The 20,282-nt window shown below is 34.2% G+C and overlaps 1 protein-coding gene across 1 annotated transcript in view; it reads left to right on the top strand.

Annotated features, from left to right (window-relative positions):
- Window positions 1-20,282, top strand: part of ITGB3BP (integrin subunit beta 3 binding protein) — a 63,432-nt gene that overhangs the window by 29,204 nt on the left and 13,946 nt on the right. The window contains exon 4 of the mRNA XM_054574177.1: window positions 9,006-9,072. Within this exon, the coding sequence (XP_054430152.1) occupies window positions 9,006-9,072 (67 nt within the window). The remainder of the gene's footprint in view (window positions 1-9,005; window positions 9,073-20,282) is intronic.

Here is a 20,282-nt window from a genome sequence, read left to right as displayed (position 1 = left end):
TATTGTGGTTATACTGGTTCACTCTATAATTTTTTATTAAACTGTACATAATGTGTTTTATATATTCTGATATATATATCTTACATACAGAAGTCTCAAAGTAGGAGAATTCTGTCTAGGCTTTTATATCAGGTTATGTCATCTTATACATATTTTAGAAATAAAAAAGCCTGACTCTTACAAAGTAATTTAAGTTCCAGTGAAGTCATAACTTCTATTTGCAATCCTCACTTTCTAAATATTATACAAAACATAAGGAACAATTTAAATAAGCACTTTTACCTAACATTTTGAAGGACATTTGAGTTACTACTCACTTCCCATCACATTTGGGATATAATTCAAACCTTATCATGGCTTTGAAGGCCGTACATCATCTAATACCTGAGCATATCACCTGCCTCATTTTCCACTGCCCTTCCCAAGTTTACACTACTTCAGCCATTCTTTCCTGCTATTCATTAATCACGTTGAGCCCCTTCCCACCATAAGAATATTGTACTTGCAGTTGTCTCAATTTGGAATACCTTTTCTCTAGATATTTATATGTACATTCTCTATACATTTGAACCATGTGGTATGTGTACAGTTGACTTAATATTAAATTTAAATTCATTTCTAGCTATAAAAGGAAGAAAAATCTGATTCTTAGTCTTCCTTCTACTTATATTCTGCATGGACCATAAATGGAGTGACTGATTCAACCATATATGTTAAGATATACATATATCATATATATTTATCATATTTATTTATATATTTGTGTGTCATTGCATTGCTGCCCTCCCCTATCCCTTAGGAAATTTCTTTAAATTATTATGCTTTTCAGAGGAAAGGAAGACTGGTACATTTTTTCTCTTCTTTACTCCCAAAAATGCATCAGAGTTCTTTTTTAATAATTAGGGTAGAAGTATAAACAACAAATTTGCATAGTTAAAATGAGTGCTTGTAAATTAGACAATAGATATGTAGAAATCACCCAGACTGCAACAGTGTAACAACACAGAGATATAAACAGAATACAAGTAGAACAATGAAGAGAAATGATAGAAGAAGAAGTTCTGAATTCAGGCCAAGATGCAGGCAGAGGTAGATACACTTCACCTCCTTGCACAACCAAAAGAAGGAAACAACCAATTTAAAAACAAAAAACAGCCAGAACTGCCAGAAAATTGAACTGTATGGAAGTTTAATAACCAAGGAGTTAAAGAAGAAACATTCATTCAGACCAGTAGGAGGGGCGGAGATGGGCAGCAGGGGTGGAGAGGATGCATGGCAAGGTAGCAGCTGGAAGACCAGGTCATCTCACATTCACATGTGGATAAACTGGGAGGAACAACTGAGGAGTGAGACAGACCGCGTAACCCAGGGTTCCGGTGTGGGGAAAATAAAGCCTCAGAACCTCTGGCTGTAAAAACCTGTAGGAGTTGTGGGGGTTGAAGAAACTGCCAGTCTCCTGAAAGCAGGGCAAGAGCCGAGCAAGTGGCATTGTTCCCTCTCTGACCCCTTCCCCGCATACAGCGACACAATGCAGCTAAGTGGGTTGCCCCACCCTGGTGAATACCTAAGGCCCCACCCCTTACAATGTAACAGGTGTGCCAAAACAAAGAAATATGGCCCAAGTGAAAGAATGTATCAAAATTCCAGAAAAAGAACTAAGCGACGAGGAGAAAGCTAACCTATCAGATGCAGATTTCAAAACACTGGTAATCAGGATGCTCACGTAAATGATTAAGTATGGCCACAAAATAAAGGAAGAAATGAAGGCCATATAAAGTGCCAAAAAAAAAAAAAATACACACACACACACACATATACAGGATCCAACAGTGAAGGGAAGGAAACTGGGACTCAAATCAACCATTTGGAACAGAAGGAAGAAATAAACATTCAACCAGAAGAGAATGAAGAAACAAGAATTCAAAAAAATGAAGAGAGGTTTAGGAATCTCTGGGACAACTTTAAACATTCCAATATCTGAATCATAGGGGTGCCAGAAAGAAAAGAGGAAGACCAAGAAATTGAAAACTTATAATGAAAGAAAACTTCCCTGATCTGGTGAAGGAAATAGACACACAAGTCCAGGAAACCCAGAGAGTCTCTAACAATTTGGACCCAAAGAGGAACAAACCAAGAAACATCATAATTAAATTGTCAAAGATCAAAGATAAGGAAAGAATATTAAAACAGAGAAGAGAGTTACCTGTGAAGAAGTTTCCATAAGACTACCAGCTGATTTCTCAAAAGAAACCTTGCAGGCAAGAAGGGGCTGGAAAGAAGTATTTAAAGAGGTGAAAAGCAAGGATCTACATCCAAGATTACTCTATCCAGCAAATCTATTGTTTAGAATGAAAGGACAGATAAAATGCTTCCCAGATTGGGTAAAGTTAAAGGAATTCATCATCACCAAGCCTGTATTATATGAAATGTTAAAGGGACTTATCTAAGAAAAAGAAGAAGATCAAAGCTATGAACAGTAAAATGACAACAAACTCATCAACAACTGAACCTAAAATAAAACAAAAACAAACTAAGCAAATAACTACAACAGGAACAGAATCACAGAAATGGAGATCAGCGGGGAAGGGGAGGGGGAGAATGGGGGACACGGTACAGGGAATAAGAAGCATAATTGGTAGGTACAAAATAGACTAGGGGAGGTTAAGAACTGTATAGGAAATGGAAAAGCCAAAGAACTTATATGTATGACCCATGGACGTGAACTAAGGGGGAGGAATGCTGGAGGGAATGGGGGTACTGGGCAGAGGGGGATAAAGGGGAGAAAAAAATAATGAGACAACTGTAAGAGCATAATTAATAAAACATACTTAAAAAAAAGAAGAAGCTCCAGCCTATGTCAAATAGTAGTTCTACGTGGAGGAAGTAGAGAGAATGGGGCACAGACAGTATTCTAAGACATAAGGATTATCAACTTTTCATAATTAAATAAAGACAGGAATTTCTAGATTAGAATACCATACTTAATCTGAGCAGGATGAATTGAAGCAATTCCACACCTAATCATATGCTCAATTCTAGAGCATTAAAGACAAGGAGAAAAATTTAAAAGCAACCAGAGAAAAGACAAATTACTGAAAAGAGAATGTCAAATGGAGTGTAGATTTCTCTCCTCATTACCAATTTACCATTACAGCGGGAAATGGAATAATAATACCAACTAGATATCACAGCTGAATTTTTAATTCAGGAACTAAAGACAAAATAAGATATACTCATGTGAAGTCTAAGAATTTACCATTCACAGATTCTCCCTTGAAAGGACTACAGAAAAATGTACATCTACAAGAAGCAAACCAAGCTATGGGTAAAGGAATGGAATGCAAGGTGCAGTGGTGAAAAATTAATTAGCAAACAAATTAATAAATCTACATAAAAATTTAACAACAAAATTATGGTTACAAATTTGCTGACTATAAAACAAAAGGCACAAATTTTGGCTGGGGAGGGGAGGTATAAAAACAAATAATAGACCATAAAATCATAGAAGACATATGAAGAAACAGAAAGGAGTTAGTGATATAAGTAAGGTCCTTGTAATTTTCAGGGAGAAAATGGAAAAATCTGTAAATTGACTTTTTAATTGTATTTTTGTTTGCTTCCCTGTAAAATGGAGAAAATAATAATATCTACCTCAAGCTTTTTCTGAGAATGAAATGAATTAATACACAAAAAGCATTTAGAATAGTGTCTGGCATATAGTAAGGTTCAATACATATTTTAGCTATTTTTATTAATATTATTATTTAGACTTTAGATGTAGGATAATTAAATAAAATGAGATAGGAAAAGAAAACAAAGCAAATATTAACTTTTAAAATAAACTAATAGTTGGTATAAGAATATTAATAAGGATATAAGTATTGATATAGACCAAAAGAGACTTTAAAGCAAAAAGGCTTTATTGAAGATAATAAGAATCTTTATGTAATTAGAGAAAGATAGATTCAATACCAGAAAATGAATCCTGAACCCCTGTACATGTAAAACAGAAACTCAAACAAAACATGACAAAATAGAGCAAGCAACCTTACAAGGAGAGATTCACTAATCCCTAAAAATGGAAAATCTTAAACTACCTCTTTCAGAAACTTGTGGAATGGGTAAAAAGTTAGGAAGGATATAAATGACTTGAGCACAACTAGCAAGCTTGATCTAATGACCTCTGGTCAAACAGGTGTGTTACCCACATATAATGAAGCACACATAGAACTTTTACAAATATATAACCAGTTTGGAGTCACAAAGAAGTCTCATCATACTAAAAATTACTGTTACAGAGATCACATTCTCTGATGAAAATTCCATGTAATTAAGAATCAATAATAAAGTGGTGACCATTTAAAAATTTTGGCCCACGTGTTAGGAAACCAAGAAACTTCTAATAATTCATTGGTCAGAAAAATCTTAATGGAAAGTATAAAGTAGACATTGTATGAACACATCTCAGCACTTAAAGGAAAATATCTATACCTAAATACTGCATTATTTCAAAACAGTTTTTATTCTTATAATACATATATTTAAAAAGGATGAATAATTGAAACTAATAAGCCAATAATTCAACTCAGAAAAATAGAAAAAGAACAACAGAACAAACCTGGAAAAGGAAGAAGAAAGGAAATAATAAAAGACATAAGTGGGAATTATTAAATAGAAAACAAGGCAATAATAAAGAAAAGCAACAAAATTAAAAGCAGTTTCTTTGAAAACAGTGGTCAGATGGCTTCTGGCAAGACTGATTTTTTTTTTATTGTTGTTTAAGTACAGTTTTCTCCATTTTCCTGCCACCACTTCCCCCTCCTCTTCAGTCCTACCACCTTTTGACTTTGTACATGGGTCCTTTATACCTGTTCCTTGACAAACCTTCCCTTTCTCCACCCCCCCGCCCCCGGTCCATTATTCCCCACCCTAACATTTACTGTCAATTTGTTCTGTATTTCAATATATCTGGTTGCAAGACTGATTTTTACTTTAAGTGGGAGAAGGAGCAGATGATATTTAATTCAAAAGAGCTGATAAACTAATATCAGTTTAAATATAAGATGAGCAATTTGAGATATGTGAGCCAAATCCTTAATGTGGTCCACAATCTAATTCGGATGAAAGATTTTAAAACCTGTTTTTCTGTTTCTTCTTAAATGTTTTTGTAGATAAAAAGCTATTCCAATTTTCTCATTGATACCTGTCTGTTCAACAATATAGATAATATTTTAAGAATATTATATTTTCTTCCATAGGACTCAGTAAAAGTATTTTGAATTTAAAAAATACTTGCCTTGGCTGGTGTGGCTCAGTGGATTGAGTGCTGGCCTGCAAACCAAAAGGGTCACCAGTTCGATTCCCAGTCTAGGGCACGTGCCTGGATTGCTAGCCAGGTCCCCAGCAGAGGGCGTGAAAGAGGCAACCACACATTGATGTTTCTCTCCCTCTCTCCCTTCCCCTCTCTAAAAATAAATAAATAAAATCTTTTTAAAAATGAAATTAAATAAATAAAAAGTACCATTAACATTGTTATTTTTCATGAATTGTTCCTCTAAAGGGATTCTTCATTCTGCACACTTGTTTACTAACACTAATTTGGTTAATTAAAGGAATAACAGGATTCGATTTGCCTGTTAGCCTGCAAGCTCCAACTTGATATGAAAATAACTGTTTTAGAAAAAGTTACTAACTAGTATGTAACACCTTACACAAATCATTTGAATCCCTTTGGGTCAATCAACATTTTCTTCAAATCATAACTTTTCGTTTGGGACCAAATGATGTCTAAGATGTGTGTCAACTATAAAGTATGTGTATCTAAAAACAGCATGATACTAGCCTAAACCTGTTTGAACTTTAGATTAATCTATTAATAAATAAGCATAGCATCATGGTTAAGAGCACCACATTTACAGCCAGCCGGCTGGGTTTAGACCCTGACTCTGCCACCGACTAGCTTTAGGGCCACCTTGAGTAAATTATGTAGCCATTCTGTGCCCCTATATCCTCATCTGTAAAGTAAGAATAAGAGTGACTCCCCCAGAGTTGTGCAGATTAATTAGTTAATATATGTAGCATTTAAAAACAACAGTGCCTAGCCCTAAAAATATTATATAAATGTTATCATCATCATCGGTTGTACTTTTAAATGTTATGATCTGTTGAAAGCTATCTTCCTTAGTTAACGAAAGGGCCCCCTGGAGCCTTACTAGGACGTCCAAATACAATTTTGAATATAGTCCAAATTTAGTGATGCTATGTTTATTACCACAGTTTTGCAAAATTGCATCTAAAGGTAGTCAAGTACACAACTGTTGGTTATATATAACCTATCAAGAAAAAGACCATATAGCCCTTTAACATGTTAATTGCTAATAGAATGGAATGAAATAAAGGAAAGTAGTTATTGAGTAACTGGAAGACTCTCAATGATATATTAGCATCTATTAACAGTCTCTGATAACTGATGCAAGTATTATTCTTAGAGACATTAAAACTCTTCCTATTTAACAACTGGAAATATATAGTAAAAACTTAAGTCCTTCCATGGGAAGATTGAGATTAATCCTATTGATTTTATAGGATGAGATTTGACTAATCCTTTTACAGTAATAAAAATGTTTAGAAAAGTATTGAATGGGTAAAAATTTAAATAAAGCATTCTTTTTTCACTTCTCACCTAATACTACTGACTAGTGCTAAACTGTGAAAAATACAAGTTAAAAGAACAGAGTAATTTTAATATTTAATTGTGGGGATTTATTGAATGCAGACACCATAGTACAAAATTCAGGAAATTAGTTAATACTGATTTTCTGAAATAAAGCTTTAATGTGTACTGTGGGCTTTCATTTTGCGGTTTTCTACAAAACATACATTTCCAGCTTGATTTTTTTTCTTTAGAAAACAGCTTTTAATAGACTTATTTCTCCAGAGTTCTCTAAAATCATAAATGTTACCTTTTTATCCTTCCATTTTTCATTAAATAAACTCTTAACCATATTAATTTATTGTTTGTAATTTAATGATGCAGACAAATCAAGTAATGAAAAGTTAATAAATGAGAGGTAACTAGTACTTTAGCAAAATTTCTAAATCACAAGTTTTTTTGGCATTAAAGTCTATTTTGAGATGACAATATAGTTTTTTCAGAGAAGGTATAAGGTTCAAGGTAAATGTGGAAATTATTATTAATCAGTTTCTGAACCAGCTTACTCAATGAAATTATAAATACCAGAGCATAGGAAATATACTTTAAGTTTTCCCCCTGGTATGATTAATGGAATAAAAATTAAATGAACAAAAATGCAAACCAGCATTGTAAAGTCTATTACAGATTATATATTTCTTAATATTTAATAAATTACACTTGAAAATTTAAAGAAATTGCCTTCATGTTACCTATATAACTTATTTCATCTGGAAGTATTGGAGCCTTCTGTGGTATAATCCTACAGCTATACTGTTCAGTACATGCAGATGTAGAGCATTTGGAATATGGCTTGTCAGAAATGAGATGTGCTATAAGTGTAAAATATACAGCACATATCAAAGGTTTAGTGTGAAAAAAGGAATATTATCTCATTAATAATTTTATATTCTATATGTTAAAATGTGACAATATGATAATATTTTGGGTATAATGAGCTAAGTGAAATATTAAAATTTATTTCACTTGTTTATTTCCTTTCCTTTTCTATTTCTTTCTTTCTTTTTTCTCCCGAGCTTAAAACAGCAGAAGTTTATCTTCTTGCAGTTCTCGAGGCCAGAAGTCCAAAATTAAGGCGTTGGCAGGATTGTTTCTTTCTGGAGGTTCTGAAAGAGAATCCATCCCATGCCTCTCTCTCAGTTTCTGGAGGCTGCCAGCAAACCTTGATGTTGCTTGGCTTGGGCTCTGTTTTTATTTTTATTTTTTTAATTTTGCTAGTAGAATATTTTAAATTACAGTTAAGTGGCTTACATTATATTTCTGTTAGAGAGTCTGGTAATATTTCACAATATATTCAAACAAGTTTTTTTTTTTTTTTAAGTAAGGAGAACATTGAGTTAATAATAGTTCTTGTGCCAGTTGTTGAACAAATGGAACTACATAAAAATATGTAATAGTGTGAAGGGAGTGTCATCATTTAAACATTTTAAAAAGTGATTTCTCTTTAGTGTTTGTCATTAGTAGTAAAGGGTTTGGATTATTCATTCATTTGCTTGTTTATTCATTTAATAAACATTTATCAAGGCCATGTATGTAAGACACTGAGAATCTTGAATTAATTATGCTAATGTGTCCTGAAATACTTACTATACATCAAATATGTTGAAAGTACATAGTGTGTATTGTACTATTAAGTATTGTAGAACAAAGAACTAAATGGTTAGCTCATAAAACCATTGTTCCCTTGACCACTAATAAGTGTAAACATTAAGTTCTACTAGAGCTATGAAACCAAACTTACATTTTTAACCCTCCACACATATGAAGGATAACTTAGTTTCTTGAGTTTTCTCTTTAATTTGTAAGCCTCAATGAAAATTTTTTTCAAAAGATTGTTTTTCTAGTTGCGGCTGGTGTGGCTTCTCTGGTTGTACATTGTCCCTAAAACTAAAAGGGTGCTGGTTCAATTCCCAGTCAGGGCGCATGCCCTGGTTGCGGGTTCAGTCCTCCATCCAGGTGTGTACAGAAGGCAACCAATCAACGTTTTTCTCTCACATCAATGTTACTCTCCATCTCTTTCTCCCTCCTTTCCCCTCTCTCTTTAAAAAAAAAATTTTTTTATATTATAATATCATGAATGAAAAATAGGAAAACAGGAAATGAAAAAAGTAAAATAGCTATTGAAAAGTTATTTGTAACAGTGAAATTTTTTTTCTCATAGCAAATTTCAGGATTTTTTTACTACTATTATTTGTCTGACCTTTTATTTTCTATTTAAAATTTGGTGATCTGAATTTTATTTAAAATTTGACATTTTTTCCCTTATGTTCTTCTTTTTATTGAACATATACAGGAAAAAGGAAAAAATCGAATCATCTCAGTTTAACCAAAAGAAAGAAATCTACAACAAAAGACGATGAGTAAGTTTGTTTTTGAAATAATATACACGTGTCTTGAAAGAGAGGGGTCATATTTATTAGTGATAATTTAAATTATTTCTTTACAGAAATTAATAAAGAGTTATAACCTGAGTTAAAGTATTCTTTCTTAAGGAAGTGAAATACTTTATTTGTGATCTGTTTTACAGTGTTCATATGATGGTGATATGTGATAGCTTAATTTTAATACTTACTGAGGCCAGTTTCCCCAACTTGTACTTGAGAAACCAGCCTAGGGTAAAACTGAGAAGCTCTTTTTAGATTTACATGGATGGAGAAGTAATATGTTGTCTGGGAACATAATGCCTAACAAATAGCTGGTTCAAGAGCTAAGAACACAGTAAAGCCTGAAAATTAAGGGAACTAGAGGAACCTTGAAGGCTTACCTGCCAGCAACCAGCCATTTTCATATTGTCTTGCCAAAGGTCCTTTGAATGAAGCCATTATCTACAGAAACCTACTGCCTAGGTATTGTGGAAAGAATGTTTATTCACTGAGGTTGGAGAAATTGAATTAAGGAAAGCAGTGATTAAATTTTCAAAGTAATTCATATGTTCAGCTCATTTACCCTTTCAGCTGTTTTTTCTTTGTGCCACACAATATGATGGATGGGTAGATGTGAGGAAAATGAAGTTTCTACCCATTGGGAGTTTATGGTCTTATGTTAATATACCTATCCTAACTTAGAGTGAGTAATGTTTCAAAATGTTTTTAAACCATTTGAGTGGAACTTACAATGAATTTTCCACACAAATAGTGTTGTAATTTGTGGTTATATCCCCAGGTCAGGGTCACAAGTGGATTTCCATAATGTAGCTGAACTACATTAAAAGATGGAAAGTGAGTGCCATTTAGAGTACAGTTAGGATGAAGAGAAGAGTTTCTCAGAGAAGTCTTGTCTGGCATCTCCTACATCTGCACTGTACCCCTCTTTCTGCTTTCCCTAGCCCAAACATTTTCATGGGCCTATCCCAAAATACTTTTGTTGTCTATTACTACTCCTTCCTTCCCCTGTTTAAAGTTCTCATTTCCTCAGTGAAACCTATCTCAACTAGATATTACCGTATTTTGCCATGTATAATGTGTACCCATGTTTTTGGCCCAAACTTTCAGGGAAAAAATCTTTCATTTTAATTTTTGAATTCAATTTTTTATTTATATTTAGAAATAAAACCAATTATTGAATTCCAGGGTATTACTTTGCATATGGGTAATGTTGTTGCTTTCTAGAGTTATAATTAACACATAAGCATAAATAAAAGAATTAAAAACACATAGATATGGAATTAGTACTACCCATATATAATGCACATCCTTATTTTTTCTTCAAAAATTTGGGCAAAAAAGTGCTCATAATACATGGCAAAATATGGTGAGAGGAAAGCTTTTTGTTGTTTAACTTATTGTTTTAAAATAAGCGGTATATGTCGGTAATAAAAAAAACTCAAATTGTACAAAAGGGAATACAATGAAAGCAAATAGCAAGTAATAATATTACTTACATGTAGAAGCTTAAAAGAAACCCTGGTGATTGCCGAGGAACGGGGGGGTAGGACAGATGTTGTTTAAGGGTGCGAAGCTCGCAACCAGTAGCAAGTAAGTCCTAAAGGTCTAATGTGCCGTATAGTGAATATAGACAACAATACTTGTATTATAATCTTCAAACTTGCTAAGGCTAGAACTTAATTATTCCATCCATTAAAAAGAAATGATAATTCTGTAAAATGATAGAGGTATAAATTACCACAATGGCAATCATATTACAATATGTAAATTTATTAAAAGGGTAACATGTTTAAATTTACACAATATGTCAGTTATACCTTTCTTTTTTAGAAACTGTTTATTTTCTGTCAACCTTATTTCCATTCCATTAGGAATTTGTGGAAATACAGCTTAAGACCACTCAGTGGTTGTTCTGTAGATATATTTCAATTTAAAAAATTATTGAAAAAGAACAACTAAGTCAGAGGACTCACACTTCCTGATTTCAAAGTTCACTACAAACCTACAATAATTAAAACAGTATGGTTCTGACATGAGGATATTCATATAGGTCAACAAAGTAGAATTGAGAGCCCAAAAATAAGTCCATACATCTACAGCCGGTTGATTTTGACAATGGTGCCAAGTCCATTTAATGAGAAAGGAATAATCTCTTCAATAAATGATGCTGAGACAACAGGATTTCTATATGCCAAAGAATAAAGTTGAAAGAAAACAAAAATATTAACTTGAAAAGATATGTGCACCCCCATGTTCATTACAACATTATTTACAGTAGCCAAGATATGGAAACAACCTAAGTGTCTATTAGTGGGTGCATGGATAAAGACACACACACACACACACACACACACACAAAGAATGAAATCTTGCCATTTGCCACAATATGTATGGTGTGGCTCAGTGTATTGGGCACCAGCCTGCGAAACAAAGGGTCACTGGTTTGATTCCCAGTCAGGGCACATGCCTGGGTTGCGGGCCAGGTCCCCAGTAGGGATGCATGAGAGGCAACCACACATTGATATTTATCTCTTCTTCCTCCCTCCCCTCTTCCCCTCTCTCTAAAATTAAATAAATAAATAAAATCTTTTAAAAAAGAAAAACAAATATCATATAATCTAACTTAAATAATTGATTGTTTAGGATGATGATAGTGGGATTATAATAACATTGACCTCTTTACCTTTTTATGTAAAAAATGCAGTCTCTTACTGGTAGTGACTTTCAGCTAAGTTTTTAGCAATGGAATTAATTATGCAATGGCCTTTGAGAGTATAGAGTTAGTAGAGTAGTAAGGCAGAAATCTAAATAAAAGGGCTTAATTTCAGTATGAAGGAATTGGAGGTTAGCTTAGACCATTTTGAGCAATGGCTTGTGGAAAAATAAAATAATTAATAAATTAAATAAAAGGGAAGCTAAGCAGCATCAGGGGTCCAGCAAAATCTTGTATTTATAATATTAATCATTAATACTGCTATAAGATTTCTATAGCATTTGCAGCTTAGACCAGAGTGAAAAAAAGCAAATAGGTAGGAAGTACAGGATTACACATTAGAAAGATATGTGTGGTAGAGGGTTATGGAGCTGAGATAATTAATGTTATTTTTTTTCCTAATTTTTCCCAGATTTATCAAAATATAATTAAAAATTAAAATTGTATATATTTAAAGTGTATAATGGTATTGAATATGTGTGTACATTGTGAAATAATTACCACAATCAAATTAATTAACGTATTTATCACCTCTCATAGTTACCTTTTTCTCTGGTGGTAAGAATGCTTATGATCTACTCTCTTAGCAAACTTCAAGTATATGATAAAGTTCTTTTAATTATAGCCACTATGCTGTACATCAGATCTCCAGAACTTATTTATCTTACAATATAAATGAAGGCTTGTACCCTTTAGCCAGCATCTCCTCATATCCCCCACCCAACTTTCTCAATGATTTAATTGAATTGAACCATAAAATCTATGATTAGAAGAGAAAACTGAAAGATAAGCATATTTCACTTGGATCTAGGGATGAATGATCATTAGATGAGAATTTTTTTAATTATATTTATTGATTCAGCCAATATTTATTGAGTACTACAGACACAGTGCTAGGTAACTTGAGTTACAACAGTAAATAAGGTAGGCACTGTTGTTGCCTTTATGGAACTTAAAATTTGGTGACAAACACAGATGTCAAACAATTGGAAGTTACAGAAAGGGGGAAATCAAGATCTTTAAAGACCGTCATCATGCTTTTAGAGGTTTTACCTCTTCTTCCACTACATCCACAACACCTACACAGCATAGGTCGCGTGCAGTGGAATCCTGGCGATATCACTGGGCTCCTTTCTCACCTGCTCTTCTTCCTTGGCTCCCTTCTTCCGCATCTAGATGGCACAGTAGCAGCTGAGTTAACACTTGCTAGCCACCTGCATCATAGTTTTGAATTAGAACTACCAATTTAATGACATTTTCCTTTCGTTTTAATTCTCTACTCAGAATATATCTGAGGAACTTTACAGAGGAAAAGAAAATGATGAAACTAAATTGAAGTTAAGAATGGAAAGTAATTGAAAGCAGTCAAGACAGGAAAAAATCCAAACAGGAGCAGAATGATAGTTTTGAAAATTACATTACGTATGACTTTATTGAGACTGAATTACTATGAAAGAAATGAAAAGCATAATTAATGGATACATCCCTCCTATCGATTTCATTTGTCTGAGGCATCTAATTTCAGTTGTTCTTCACAGTAGTTAGACTTTCTCTTTGAGGAAAATGAGAAAACTGAATTTCACAGTGAACCTTTTCTAAGCAATTTGAAAAATGCATCTAAAATCCTGAATTTTTGGCATGTGGCTTTCTCAAGAGAAAAGGAGGTATTTATAGTTAACATACCATAAGTATGTGCCCTGAGATAAGGCAATCTGGTAAAAAAAAAAAAAGTCAAATCTTGAAGAATTTTTTGTGCACCAGACCAACAGGATTACAGTTTCTTTTTTAAAGTACCTCAGAAGACTAACTTAGGCACTTTTAAAATACTAGATGCTGAAAAAAGTTGATGCTGGATTTTTACTGACAGCACAGGGTTTATTCAAGGAAGACGAGGATTTCAGATCACTTAAGTTGTACTATAGTGATCTTTGGCCATAATACAGAACTGGCAGCAGTCACTGGACATCCGGATGCAGTACCCATCAACATCTACACAGTTCACAAGGGCCGTTATAAGATGAAGGATTTGATCCACTTTAGACCAGCCAGAGGTAAATCTGTTCAAAACAGGAGCAGTGTTCTATAAAATATGAATGGCACCCACTCATACTTTCACTCACCACTGAAAGAGGGAGCAGCAATAACTTTGAAATTCTATAGCACAATGAACTTGAGAAATGTATTGTGCAGGCAGAAATAAAAGATTTTTGGTTTTCTAAGTAAATTAGTGAAGGAAAACAAGGATGATATTGAAGACCACGTGACTGTAGCAAATACTACTGTCTAAGGGCAGCAGAGTAGAATTTGAATCACCCATTAAAAATGTAGAAAAATGCTATCAGCAGCAGTAAAAATGCAGCCTCCAGCTCAAGTGAGATTAAATATGAGAATTTTGTCTAGGATGAGACAGTCGCAACCGCACTTCCCCCAAAAGTTGTTTAGCAAGCACATTAGTTCCAAAGATTATGAAGGCTTCTCCACTGAGTTAGAAGATGTGGAAGGGGAGAACACACGTCCTGAATTTCTCAAAATTTAACCATTGGACAACTGTTATAAAACCATTCCATGTGTTTAGTTGTCATAGAGATAGCAGAACAGTTGATTTCATCTAGGAAGAAGTGAAAGAAGAAAGGAAATTAGAATATAAATGAGAAGAGCAATGGAGTATCCGTTAGTCCCCGTGGTCCTGCACTGCAGACAGGTTTCCCTTCAAAAGCAGCTTAGGCATGTGAAGGATATCTTGAAAACAGTTTCCCCAGATAATTGATACTCAGTCCATACAGCTTTCTGCTCTTGTCAAAGCAGTGTGCTTAACTGACCTCCTCTATAACTATCTTAATGTAAGAGAGAGTTACTAATAGGTCCTTTGGGGATGGATCTATTTGTGCTACATTGCACAACTCCTCGGGCACCACTCACATCTTACTCTATCTAAACAGAGCCCCTTGAAACCATTCAAGATGGCAACCCTGCAGGATCTAACCCTTCCCACACAGTTTTCTGAGGGTTAACAGGAAGCATCATCAGTTCCTTAAAGTGTGGTGAGACAGTGTGGAGAGGCTCTGTCTTTCCAGTCCTCCCAGAAAAGGGATGCAACAAGGTAATGGGCCTCTAGGATTCCTCCTTTAAAAAATAAAAAATTATATTTTTTTATTGTATTTTTTTCCATTACCATTTAGTCACCTTAAATCCCTCTCACTCCTGCAATCACCACACTGTTGTCCATGTTTATGAGTCCTTTTTCCTTTTTGCTTCATCCCTCTACCCCCTACGCTCCCCCACCCCTCTTACCTGTCATCCTGCTCTCCATCTATGAGTGTGTCTCTATTTTGCTTGTTAGTTCAGTTTGTTCATTAGATTCCACATATGAGTGAAATCATATGGTATTTGTCTTTCTCTGACTGGCCTATTTCACTTAGCATAATGTTCTCCAGGTCCATCCATACTGTTGCAAAGGATAAAATTTTCTTCCTTTTTACAGCCTAGTAGCATTCATTGTGAAAATGTCCCATAGTTGTTTTATCCACTTATCTGCTGATGGACACTTAGGCTGTTTCCATATGTTGGCAATTGTAAATGACACTGCAATGAACATATGGGTGCTTATGGTCTTTGGAATTAGTGTTCTGGGTTCCTTTGGATATATTCCCAGAAGTGGGATCACTGGGTCAAAAGGCAGATTCATTTTTAATTTTTTGAGGCATCACCATACTGCTTTCCACAGTGGCTGCGCCAGTCTGCATTCCTACCAACAGTACAAAAGTGTTCCCCTTTCTCTACATCCTCGCCAGCACTTGCTGTTTGTTGATTTATTGATGATAGCCATTCTGACAGGTGGGAAGTAATATCTCATTGTGATTTTAATTTGCATTTCTCTAATGATGTGGCATTGAGCATCTTTTCATATGTCTGCTGGCCCTCTGTATGTCCTCTTTGGGGAAGTGTCTATTCAGCTCCTTTGCCCATTTTTAAAGTGAGTTGTTTGGGGTTTTTTGGTGTTGGATTTGGTAATTTTGGATATAAACCCCTTATCAGATGTACCGGCGAATATGTTCTCCCATTCTGTGGGTTTTCTTTTTATTCTGTTGATATTTTCCTTTGCTGTGCAAAACCTTTTTAGTTTGATGTAGTCCCATTTGTTTATTTTTTCTTTTGTTTCTCTTGCCTTGGGAGACATATCCGATAAAATATTGCTATAAGCAATGTCCAACATTTTGCTGCCTGTGTTTTCTTCTATGATTTTTATGGTTTGGGGTCTAACATTTAAGTGTTTGATCCATTTTTAATTTATTCCTGTGTGTGGTGTAAGAAGGTGGTCTAGTCTTATTTTTCTGCATGTATCTCTCCAATTTTCCCAACACCATTTATTGAATAAACTATATTTAGCCCATTGCGTGTACTTGCTTCCTCTGTCAAATATTAATTGACTATAAAGTTGTGGATTTATTTCTGGGCTTTCTATTCTGTTCCGTTGATCTATGTGTTTGTTTTTATGCCAATACCATTCTGTTTTGATCACTGTGGCCATATAGTGCATATTAATATTAGGAGATTGATTCCTCCAACTTTGTTCTTCTTTCTCAGAACCACTGTTGCTGTGCTGGGCATTTTGTGGTGCCATATAAATTTTTGAAATATTTGTCCTAGTTCTGTAAAATATGTCATTGGAAGATTATAAAATATGTCATAGGACTTGCATTGAATCTATAGATTGCTTTGAATAGTATCAACATTTTAATGATGTTAGTTCTTCCTATCCATGAACACAGTATGTGCTTCCGCTTATTTGTATCTTCTTCCATTTCTTTCTTCAGTGTCTTATAATTTTCCAAGAACAGGTCTTTTACATCGTTGGTTATATTTATTCCTAGGTATTACATATTTTATTCTTTTTGAAGCAGTTGTGAATGGGATTGTTTTTCTAATTTCCCTTTCTGTTAGTTCATTATTGACATATAAAAATGCAGTAGGTTTCTGGATATTAATTTTGTATCCTGCTACTTTGCTGAATTCATTTATTGGTTCTAGTAATTTCTTGGTGGAATCTTTGGGGTTCTCTGTGCAGAGTATCATGTCATCTGCAGATAAAGACAGTTTTCCTTCTTCTTTTCCAATTTGGATGCCTTTTATTTCTTCTTCTTGTCTGATAACTGTGGCTAGGACTTCCAGTTCTATGTCAAAAAGCAGGTGGTTACATAAAAGGGAGCACCAGTTAGACTGTCATCTGACTTCTCAACAGAAACATTTCTGGCCAGAAGGGAGTGGTGTGAAACATTCAAGGGGATGAAAAGCAAGGACCTACAACCAAGGCTGCTTTACCCAGCAAGGCTATCATTTAAAATCAAAGGAAAAATAAGGAGTTTCCCAGACAAGAAAAAGCTAAAGGTGTTTGTTATACACCCAATCAGTACTGCAACAAATGCTAAAGGGCTTGCTTGAAGAAGAGGAAGAAGAAGAAAAAGAGGAGGAGGAGGAAGAAGAAGGAAAAAAAAACAGAGGAAAACAGTCTAACAATAAAATGGTACGACATATATATCTATCAATAATCACCTTAAATGTAAATGGCTTAAATGCTCCAACCAAAGACATAGCGTAGCTGAAAGGATAAGAAAACAAGACCCATATATATGTTGCCTCCAAGAGACCCATCTCAGATCAAAAGATACACACAGACTAAAGTAAAGGGATTGAAAAACATATTTCATGCAAATGGAATGGGAGGGAAAAAGCTAGGACAACAGTTCTTATAGCTGACAAAATACACTTTAAAACCAAGGCTATAGTAAGAGACAAAATAGGACACCAGATAATGATAAAGGGAGCAATCCAACAAGAGGATATAATCCTAGTAAACATTTATGCACCCAACATAGGAGCACCTAATAGGTAAAGCAAATCTGACAGATGTAAAGAGAGAAATTGACAGAAATACAGTCAAAGGGATTTTAACACCCCTTTGTCTTCTATGGATAGATCTTCCAGACAGAAAATCAACAAGGAGACAGTGGCATTAAATGACACACTAGATCAAATGGATTTGATTGACATCTTCAGAGCATTTCATCCCAAAGCAGCAGAATATACAAAATTTTCAAGTGCACATGGAACATTTTCTAGGATAGATCACATAGCTAGAAAACAAGTCTTAATACATTTAAGAAGATTGAAATCATATCAAGCATCTTTTCTTACCACAATGCTATGAAACTAGAAATCAATCACAAGAACATTGAAAAACACACAAAGACATGGAAGCTAAATAACATGTTATTAAACAATGAATGGGCCAACCACAAGATCAAGGAAGAAATCACAAGATGCCTTGAAACAAATGAAAATGAGAACACAACAATCCAAAATCTGTGGGACATTGGGAAAGCAATCCTAAGAGGGAAATTCATAGCATTACAGGCCTATCTCAGAAAAAACAAACAAAAAAAGAACAAGAAAAAACTCAAATAAATAATCTAACTTTATACTTAAAGGAACTTGAAAAAGAGAAACAAAGCCCACAGTCAGTAGGAGGAAAGAAATAATAAAGATCAGAGCAGAAATAAATAGTCTAAAAAAATGATACAAAAAATCATTGAATCCAAGAGCTGGTTCTTTGAAAAGATAAACAAGATTGACAAACCTTTACTAGACTCATCAAGAAAAAAAAGAGAGAGGACCTAAATAAATAAAATCAGAAATGAAAGTGGGGAAATAACTGACACCAAAGAAATACAATGGATTGTAACAAAATATTATGAACAAGTATATGCCAACAAACTGAACAACCTGGATGAAATGGATAAATTCCCAGAAACATACAACCTTCCAACTAAATCAGGAAGAATCAGAGAATCTGAATAGACAGAATACACCTAGTGAAATTGAAGCAGTAATCAAAAAAACTCCCAACAATCAAAAACCCTGGACCAGATGGCTTCACAGGTGAATTTTACCAAATATTCTGGGACGAACTAACACCTCTCCTTCTCAAACTATTCCATAAAATTCAGAAGGGAGGAAGGCTCCCAGTTCATTTTATGAGGCCAGCATTATCCAATTTCTAAAACCAGATAAAGACACTACAAAGGGAGAAAATTATAGGCCAATATCACTGATGAACACAGACACTAAAATCCTCAACAAAATATTAGCAAGCCGAACACAGCAATGCATCTAAAAGGTCATACACCATGATCAAGTGGGATTTATTCCAGGAATGCAGGGTTGGTATAACATTTGCAAATCAATAAATGTGATTCACCACATAAACAAAGTGAAGGATAAAAACCTCCTGATCGTATCAGTAGATACAGAAAAAACATTTGATAAAATCCAGCACCTATTTATGATAAAAACTCTCAGCAAAATGAGAATAGAGGGAACATACCTAAACATAATAAAGGTCATTTATGACATTGAGCATCATGCTCAATGGGCAAAAATTACAAGTATTCCCCTTAAGATCAGAAACAAGACAGAGATATCCTCTTTTACCTCTTTTATTCAACATAGGATTCCTTACAATAGCAAAGTAGCTTGCTTGTCTCAGCTTGTGCCGCTGAAGCACTTGGCTTAGGTATACTGTCGTGGTAGCTGGAAGTTCCAGCCCTAGATTGGAATCACTTAAGACCTCTTGTTCCTGCAGGGGTTAGCAACTCAGCCGGAGGAGGTGGAATCCCTCTATGACACTCTGAAACTGAGGTTCCAGGGGTAAGCAACTGGGGCCTCAGACAAATGGTTTTTAATTGAAGTGAATAATAATAAAGGAAAATTTTTAAAGAAAAATTGCCTATAATTCCATTATCCTCACATAATTTTAAGCTTTTTGCATAATGCTCTCTGTTAAAACCTTGATTGTATACATACATACATACATATATATAACTTAATTGAAATAGAATGTGCATATTCATTGTATGTGAACACTTAATATATCATTTGTCTTATTTTTTTAATAGCACACAAAAGTTAATGTGTGACACTGATGTGATTTTGAAAAGCATTTATGTAGGATTTCTAGTTTCTCTCCTAAAATCGGTTGTATAGACTTGTGGTTTCTGAAACAGTAGTCAGTATCCAGCCACACAGGACTAATGAACTTATGAAATGGGACTAGTCTGAAATGAGATGCGCTATGAGTGTAAAGTACCAATTGGATTTTGAAAAAACAAAGAAAATATCTCATGAATAATTTCAATATTATTTACATGCAGAAATAATACTTTGATATGTTGGGTTAAATATATTATTAAAATTAACTTCACCTTTTTTTTAAATTCTTTTAATGTGACTTCTAGAAAATTTTAAATTACATATATGGCTTGCATTTTATTTCTATTAAACTGCACTGGTCTGGATTAGCATATATAGCTATGAGATCTGAAAATCAGAAAAGAAAACCGCAACTAGGGAATGGTTAAATCATCTTTGGTATGTGTACTAGGTTCTACATTATACAGCCTTAAAAATTATAGACATG

Source organism: Pteronotus mesoamericanus, unplaced genomic scaffold (assembly GCF_021234165.1).
Source record: "Pteronotus mesoamericanus isolate MK-2021 breed Mesoamerican mustached bat unplaced genomic scaffold, CSHL_Meso_final contig_105, whole genome shotgun sequence".
Lineage (NCBI taxonomy): Eukaryota > Metazoa > Chordata > Mammalia > Chiroptera > Mormoopidae > Pteronotus > Pteronotus mesoamericanus.
This window is presented reverse-complemented; position numbering and strand designations above follow the sequence as displayed.